We start from the raw sequence: 8,219 nt of genomic DNA, 5'->3' as shown, positions 1-8,219 counted from the left end.
GAAATAGTCCGACAACTAAACTATAAAACTTGACAAGTGTTATTTATGTAATCATTTCAGATATTTATTGACTTGCTATTAATTAATATGAATGCATAACTTTTCTTTATTTTATTCTCTCTATAGTGCGTATTGTTTTTCTATGATACGTGTGTTATTTCAATCATATGGAGGTCTTTTTGAGTGTGCAAAAACCGGTCACAAGGCCAAAAAACTCCTCTTATAATAAGGTCGTACATGTAATATTATGATTTATAGTATAATATTTTTGTGGCTCGACCGTTCGGTGGAACTCCGACGGTGAAAAACGCTAACACATCCTAGAAATAGTAACAATCCTAATGTCATAAATTAAACAACTTAAATAGTACCAAAATATTAAAATTTGTCCCACATCAACAATTATCAAGGATACAGAGTTCAATTTGTCGCCTAAGTTTTTTCCTAAGTTCTTCCTTGTACATGGCCTTCTCCGCTCTCCACATTTCCCTCAAGAACACATGACTATAAATCGTCGACCAAGCTTTCGTTCCTCGCGTCGGAGGGAGGATATTTTCAATTTTTTTTATCGTATCAATCACTTCTGTTTCACAATGATAATATATTAATATATATAGTATTGAATTTAAATTCATACCAACTAGCAAATTCAAAAACATGCATGCACACAAAATTGATATAGACATATAATTCATATTTCATACAACATATATATAATTTTCTTACGTACCGTCAACTTTGGCATCCCAAATGTCTTCTTCCCGGGTGAATGTGCGCAGTACTCCATCGATATGCATCAGGAGCTCGTCTGTTTTTTTTTTTTCTTCGGAGAATCATATATAATCCTGACAACTCACAAGACACAAATTTGATATTCATATTTCAATATTTCATACAATATATAATTTTCTTACCATCCCAAAAGTCATGTTCCCGGGTGACCTTAAAGAACATGGGCAGTTTTCCATGGATAGCTACCAGGAGCTCGGCTGCTTTTCTCGGAGAATCATAATCCCCACAAGACACTCGCTTCTCAGCGTATGCAAACTGCAAAATCTCATCACAATAAACATTTTTAGGTATGCTAATAATTACTTATAATTTAAAACTTCATCGTAGGTCCATTATTATATTATATTATTTTGAAACTTGAAAATAAATTTTTATAATGTCAACAGGTCGATCTATCTTGCAAAACAAAGCCATTTTATATATAATTTCCCAAAACAGTTTCTATGAAATACCAAAAATTTTGTTTCAACAACTTCAAGGATGTAATTTCGGATACTGATGCACGACAAAACTAAATGTATTATTATGAGTTCTATATATTTATTGTGTTTGGTACGTGTGATGTGATGAGATAATTAAATTATTAATAACTGGAATGATTAGTTGTTGAATAGAGAAGGTTTTTTAAAGTGTGTGATAAAGAATATCAAGTTTGGTGTAATTTTTATAATTCGGATAAATTTGTTGTTAATAAATTATGGACAAAAATACCCTTGCTTAAATTTTTTTTTTTTCACCACCGATTAACACATGCAACACAGAGACCCCTATTTTTTTCTCGGCAAAAGGCCACAGAGAGGGCGTGAGATCTGTATTCATGACCTAAACAATTACGCCTTCAAACACATCTGAAACTAGCGACACGGCCGGAGAAGAAAGGAACTGGTTAGTATGTAATTTTTCTGTTTACAATGCTTGCTGCGAAAATTATTATTTGCAAGATCTTGATTCCATGCCTTCAGGGAAGTAGCAAGAAATAAATCTTAATTCTATGCCTGCAGATAACCTATGCCTCGCCCTTGAGCGCCGAACGAACAAGGAGGACAACATCTGCCAAAAGATCAGCACCCCTCGCAGGACGGAACTAAAGACTCCTCCGCCGCCCTCCGAGGTGGATATAAAAAACAAACGACACGTGAAGAAGACCAAGAAGAAGAAGAACGTCCCCGGCACCTCTTCAGGTGACAGCGCTGGGATAGGAAGACATGAGGAGGAAACACAAACCTTGGTCTCCTCTTCAGTCATTAACAAAAGAAGATCAGACTTCTCCAGGCGGCGGCGCAGCGGAGTCTCCAAACCACCTCTTGAGGTGGACGGAGAGATCCCAGCGAGATTGTCGATGCTGAAGAAGCTGATACCATGCACGGTGGATGGGAAAGTGAAGAAGAGCTTCGCAGTGGTGAAGAAATCGGAGGACCCATACCAGGATTTCAAGAACTCGATGATGGACATGATTTTGGAGAAGCAAATGTTCGAGGAGAAGGATTTAGGGCATAGGGCATTAATGGAATAATGAGTAGGATAGAGAAAGATATTGTTAATAGTGGGAAGAGGTGTAGGTTTAGTTAACCTAGTTTAGTATAGGTTTGTCAGTTTTAGAATACATTAGCATGGTTTAATAATAATTGTACCAAACAAAGGATTATCATGTATAAAAACCCACGATCCCACCCTATCATGGCTACCAAACACAGCTAAGATGACAACTCCTAATTGCATTACAACTAGTATTTTTTTAAAATTTTTTTTTTATTAGTATGTGTTTGTTATGCATGATAATTAATGTGGGTTGCATTTTAGCTAGGTTTATCATTTGTTTGGTACAGTTATAGTTATAAACTCAATCAACCATTCAATATTTTTGTGATTAGCTAGTATTAACAATCCTTGTTTTAAAGATTTCCATTTCATCCAAATTCGGCATTAAAATACTAAAGAGTCCTAGTGTAATCAAGAGTTGTAATGCTTACCAATTCATCGTGCATCATAAAGAGACCTGCATAACGAGATTATCTACCAGATGAAAACCAGATTTGAAATTATCAAAAAATTAATCAAAACCATGATACTTGAACATACCACCAAAATAATCGTCATCGTTCAATACAAACTTGGACGTACTGCTGCTACCTACATATGATCAACAAATGGAATGAATAATATTAAAGTTGCAAAAGTAAAAGAAATATATATATAGTTGAACATACACGCAATTAGTTTTTGGTCAAAATCCATATGGGTCATAAGTTTATCGGTTTCCAACCAATGGATGAAAGCAAGTTGTGACACCACCATCTGTGCCTCCTTACTCCAAAGAATGGGTATGGGCCCCCTAAGAATTGAATTGAAGAAGCAATTACTATGAATAAATATGTATTTGAAAATTAGCTAGCTCTATAATATCAATAATTGATCTCTTACTTGTTATATGCCATCCAGTCTGACCCGACAAGTTGAGCAAGTTTTCCTTAGAGTTGTCTTAGAACATTAACATGGCTTCCAGCCTTGTGTAGGATATCTAGTATCCAAAATTAAAATCAGCAAAAAAATTTCAATCAAAGAATCAAATATATATAGAATCAATAAATCAATCAATCGCACCAGGTGTGGGGCCAGATTCATGAACGGGGAGAAGGTCAGAGCATATACGGTCAAAGGCGGACTTGATTTCAGAAGAGACGCTACGGATGCTATCTTCCTTCTCCGTCTCCATCTGGTTTGAGCAGCAGCGTCTCACCACCACGGCATATGCTTTAGGGTTTCAGATCAGGAAATTTGTGAAGAGGCTTCCACCAAATAATACAGATCTCATCCTTTGTCTGTGTCTCAAGAAAATGAAATTTCGATTTGGATTTTGAAATTTTATTAGTATCATCATTTTTTGGATACATGACATGATATTATTATATCACTTTAATGGGCCCGACCTTCTTTGTGTTAAACCGTATAGATCAGTCCAATCTAGATTTGGGAAAATTCCTTAAACGTACGTATAGTTTGACATAGATCCCAAGATATCTTCGATGTTTTTATTTTCAAGATTAGATTAGATATAAAAAAAGATTTGAGAAATTTTTCCCGATTCATCCTTGAGATCTTAGGCCCTGCTTGGATTAGTGGATTTGGGCTGATTTGGATTTCAAATCCAAAGCCCAAATCCATTACATCCACTTGCCTAGCCCATGAATTTGATATCTCAAATCTGTTTGTTTGGCCGATTGATTCATGCCTTAAAAAATTAGGGATTTGAATTCATTCTTAGATCGGATCATTTGAAATCTTCTCCTTGCTCTCTTCTTTCGTTTCTCCATCCGTGTTTTTCTGTGAACTATACGTAGCTCTCTGTAGATCCAAGTTCAGCGGTGGCGAGGCTGATGTAGAATGCGTAGGGAGCTAAAACTGCTTCCAGTGCACTTGATGTTGCCATCCACTCCCAGGAAGATGCTCTGGAGAGTATTTCTGCTTCAGTTGATACAGCCGCCTCAGATCCTCTGCTTTCTAATGGCAACAGCAACTCTTCAGGTGAATTAGGGTTTTATAATTTTTTGTCTTTACTTTTTTAAGAATCGAGTGAATGAATGGTGAGATAGATGGATGGAGTAAAAATTTCGGTGAGGTTGTGTGATGGGAGCTGGTTTTTTTTATTAATGCCGACAAGGAGTAGAGGGGCGAGTTTTGTTCGAGTGAATACGGTGCCTCCGAAAATTCTGAATTCTGAGAAGATTGAGGCTCCTTCGGGGTTGGAAAGATCGAAAACTGAGAAGCATCTTCCCAAAGCTGAGAAGCAGAGACGTAATGATATACTTGCCGAAGAGGCTGCGCAAATATTTGATGACCGAATATCAGTACAGCAGAAGGTAAGCATTATTTGCATATTGTTGCAGCTTGCTTTAAAAATTTTACCTTCGATTATTTCTGACAGATTCTTTATTCTTGTTATTGTTGATGAGTGAATGTTTTATTGACGGATAACCATTTCCTTCACTTTGATATTTCTGGTTTTAGTTTGATTTTGTTATTTCTTGTTTTAGTTTGCTTCGAAGGCCTATGGATTGAGGCCATATGATAAAAAAAATTGTGAAGGCGAAAGCTCTGGTTATTATGTATGTTGGTAGAACTAATGAATGAGTTTTATTTCATGACCAAAGAGGCAAGATTGGGTTTACAAATCATCATCTTTGAAAGGCTTTTGTCCTTTGTATCCAAAAATAAATGATGTGGTAGAAAGCTGATGATTGCGTTTTATATATTGTAGAAGACATCTGGTGTGTTTTTGTGTTAATTTAGTAAGATTTTGTTTGTTTCCTCGCAATTCTTGGGTTTGATGGATAGGATGCATACTTTTAGTTGCTTCAGCTAACGTTATGTGATCATGCACCTTATTAAAATAATTAATCACTTGTATATATGCCAAATATTTATCACATCTATCTATATTATCTATTTATAATGCGTGTTGATCTTAGTTGAAGTCTAGAAGATTTGGATGGCTCATCTATTCTGCATACTCTTTTTCCAGGACAGCTTTTGCCTTTTGATTTGGTATGAGTTTTGTTTTGTAGTTCAATTCAAAGATACTTTGAAAACATATATAGTTGTTTCTTATTTAATTCAATTCATATGCTTAGAATTAAACAATATTATAATGTTGTAGATGGGAACACTAATCTGAGTATGGCTAAATAGCTGTGAAATAAATTAAAAAGTATTGCTTTAAGCTGTTAGGACTTTGATATGAGAATGTGCCAGTTTGGCATGAACACTTACCCGTTGTTTTTATTACCCATATTTTCAGGCTTTCCTTTGCAAACATGGAAAGGCTTATCTCTTCGACAAACTGTAAGTGCTCTTCCTTTACATTGTAAATGTTTGGCTGAATTCTCGGAGCTCAATATTGCTGAAAAATTCAACTCATGATTCATCTGCTGATTATCTACTACGTGTTGTTAATTGGAATAATGCTAAAAACATAATATTCTTTAGTAAAAAAAAATGTTGTTTTGAAGGGACCTAAGCTTAGTTCTTTGTCCATGATGATCATGACGCAAAGAAGCTTAAACTTAAATTAAAAATAAAGTGATAAATAAGCAATTTGGAGATCAGAAACTTTCGTGAAGGGTCTTATTTAATTTATTAGCGATGTTTTGATTTTAAATATTCAAAATAAATGGACAAAAAATTAAGCTTAGTATGTAGTTTGAGCATGATGAGGCTTGCTAATTTGGAACGTGGGAGATTCCACCTAATCATCAGATGTTTTTTTGTTTCAATAACTGATAATGTTTAGCAACAAAAATTAGCAAGTTGGTGGTTTGCTAACAAGGTCTTTTTCATGGAATGTCTCGAAACTTTTTCAGAATCTTTGTTGCTTCCAAATTTATTATGTCATATGTCTTGCATATGTGATTTCTCCATTAATCTTGGAGTAGGAAAAAATGAGATTCCAATAGTTGCGATTTTGGGTCATAAAACTCAGAAGTGCATTAATATCCCCAGCTGGCAATGAGAAGAATTTCTGTAGCAATCCATGTTCAAATCATACCAAAAATAGAGTATCAAGAGTGCTAAATACACTGCGTCGGCTTTGTAAAGAACAGATACGGATGTACATTAGGCCTATACTGGGCTCTAACCCATCCCAAAGTTTTTTTTTTTTACTACCTATTTAATGTTTAAATAGAACATCCAAAGCCCTCTTTCCAGCCCACTATCTACCTCATCACATACCCTTTTCCTATTGCCCTTTTCTATTTTACGCTTTCGTGTGATGTGGAAACATATACAATATCATGAATTCTATCATAAGCATAAATCAATTCAATTTCACCCAAAATTTATATATATATGATGACCTAATTAATGTGTTATTTCAAAAAAAAAAATCAATTAATTTTGTTTAAAATAATTATATATATATATATATATATATATATGAAAGTTGAGATTTTTTTATTTGTTATTTCAAACATCACGAGACTCATAAACCAATTGTATATGAAAGTTGCATCAAAGTTGAAGTGTGTTATGAAATTCAGTCTTTTTAAGTATTATTCATTAATATCATTACTAAACAGTATGAAAATTAGATTGCATTATATATAATTATATGTTTCAAAATCCCATAAGCACTATTTACTAGAAAAAATATCGTATAAGAGTAGGTATTTTATAAAATGATCTCACAGATCTATATCCAAGAGACGAGTCAACTCGATCTATATCTACGGAGAAAAATAACACTTTTAACATAAAATATAATACTTTTTCACGAGTCATATTGGGTCGAGTCTTTGACCCTCTTAAAAAATTGATTTGTTAAAAGTTAGAACATCTCATATGAATAATATTTATTAATTAATTTCAAGTCCCCCTCAACTTCAATTTCTGGATCCGTCCCTAGTAAAGAATGTCATGAAAGGTACTGGGAAACATGTATAGAAATGCGGTTTGTAAAAAATGTCATAGAAACTACATGTATGAAAAATATCGAGCTCGTCGAAAGATTTAGTAGTTGAAATTTTCTCGTGTTTTCTTTTCTAAAAGCCATTGTTTGAAATTTGTCTTATGAAGGTCTTTTGTATTATTATTTTTTAATTGTTCCAACATATTTTATCATTATTTTTTTGATTAATATATGTTACTAAATTTTGATTTTATTGTAGATTTATTGCACGAAAATATTTTTTTATGTTACTTGAAAAAGAAATGAAGTTTAAAAATTATAATAAGTTATATATTTGTTTTTTTTAGAAAAGCATAAATATTTTGTTTAAAGTTTATTTATGTAAATTTAGTATTTAATCCAATTAAAATAATTAAAATTAAAATTTATATTATTTTAAATTGAGCATAATTATTTTGTAATCATAATACTAAATTTAATTTCAAAATATATAAATAATAATATATTAAACTTTTTTATTATTTGAAATTATTAAAATTTTTAGCCAAGCAACTAATCAATGGATTTAAAATTTCACTTTGAAAGTCTATGTTATTCCAAGCAAGAGATTTAATAAAACAATGATTCAAATCAATGGATTTTCAAATCCATTTATTTGAAATACACTCTCAAATTCAAATGCATCTATCCAAGCACAACCTTAGGGAAATGCAAATAAAGTATAAAATTATGACGACCAGTTATATTACGTATCACAATAAATTAAATATATTTTTAAAAACCAAGAAGAAATTCTTGAAACTTTGAAATTCTTCCAACAAAAATCCCAAGCCCATAACAATAACCCAGTTATATATAGTCAGAGGATTTCGGGAGGAAGGCTACCACCGTCTTTTGGTAGTGAACCTTTATTACATCAAATGAAGAAAGCCAAGGTGGTGCAAAATCACAAAGTGACATTTTGTTCTTGTGTATTTTTTATAAAAATTAATTAATAATTTAATTAAATAACATGTTTATAATT

General features: G+C 32.9%; 2 protein-coding genes across 6 annotated transcripts; one reads left to right on the top strand and one right to left on the bottom strand.

The window, feature by feature from the left end:
- Positions 1–245: 245 nt before the first annotated feature.
- On the bottom strand, positions 246–4,630 carry LOC140881492 (uncharacterized). Its single transcript, XM_073286853.1, has 8 exons — positions 3,394–4,630; positions 3,214–3,310; positions 3,000–3,124; positions 2,872–2,922; positions 2,763–2,788; positions 915–1,047; positions 731–845; positions 246–583 (listed from the first exon to the last, which is right to left on the bottom strand). The coding sequence occupies exons 2-7, from the start codon at positions 3,225–3,227 to the stop codon at positions 733–735; spliced, it is 462 nt and encodes a 153-aa protein (XP_073142954.1). The 5' UTR covers positions 3,228–3,310; positions 3,394–4,630; the 3' UTR covers positions 246–583; positions 731–732.
- Positions 4,176–7,348, top strand: LOC140881501 (uncharacterized). Of its 5 annotated transcripts, none has more exons than XR_012149973.1 (3): positions 4,176–4,314; positions 4,457–4,649; positions 5,588–7,348. XR_012149973.1 is itself a non-coding variant. In XM_073286873.1 (3 exons), exons 1-3 carry the CDS (start codon positions 4,383–4,385, stop codon positions 6,296–6,298), a joined length of 321 nt encoding a protein of 106 aa, XP_073142974.1. In that variant the 3' UTR covers positions 6,299–7,348. The 5 variants fall into 5 exon arrangements, 2 of the variants coding, with proteins under 2 accessions (XP_073142974.1, XP_073142965.1); XR_012149975.1 differs by having other exon boundaries at positions 4,179–4,314; positions 4,451–4,649; XM_073286873.1 differs by lacking the exon at positions 4,176–4,314 and having other exon boundaries at positions 4,383–4,649; positions 5,588–5,631; positions 6,289–7,348.
- Positions 7,349–8,219: the final 871 nt, after the last annotated feature.

This window comes from Henckelia pumila, chromosome 1 (genome assembly GCF_033568475.1).
Source record: "Henckelia pumila isolate YLH828 chromosome 1, ASM3356847v2, whole genome shotgun sequence".
Taxonomy (NCBI): Eukaryota; Viridiplantae; Streptophyta; class Magnoliopsida; order Lamiales; family Gesneriaceae; genus Henckelia; species Henckelia pumila.
The sequence above is the reverse complement of the archived record's forward strand: the minus strand, read 5'-3'. Positions and strand labels throughout refer to the sequence as shown.

What these genes read in the sequence shown, in the direction of transcription:
- LOC140881492 (XM_073286853.1), bottom strand. An exon ending in CGATGACGATTATTTTGGTG is followed by an intron (nt 2,789 to 2,871) that starts GTATGTTCAAGT and finishes CTCGTTATGCAG; the next exon opens with GTCTCTTTATGATGCACGAT. An exon ending in GGAACATGACTTTTGGGATG is followed by an intron (nt 846 to 914) that starts GTAAGAAAATTA and finishes GTGAGTTGTCAG; the next exon opens with GATTATATATGATTCTCCGA.
- LOC140881501 (XM_073286873.1), top strand. Translation starts at nt 4,383, where the DNA reads ATGGATGGAGTAAAAATTTCGGTGAGGTTGTGTGATGGGAGCTGGTTT. An exon ending in GAATATCAGTACAGCAGAAG is followed by an intron (nt 4,650 to 5,587) that starts GTAAGCATTATT and finishes CCATATTTTCAG; the next exon opens with GCTTTCCTTTGCAAACATGG.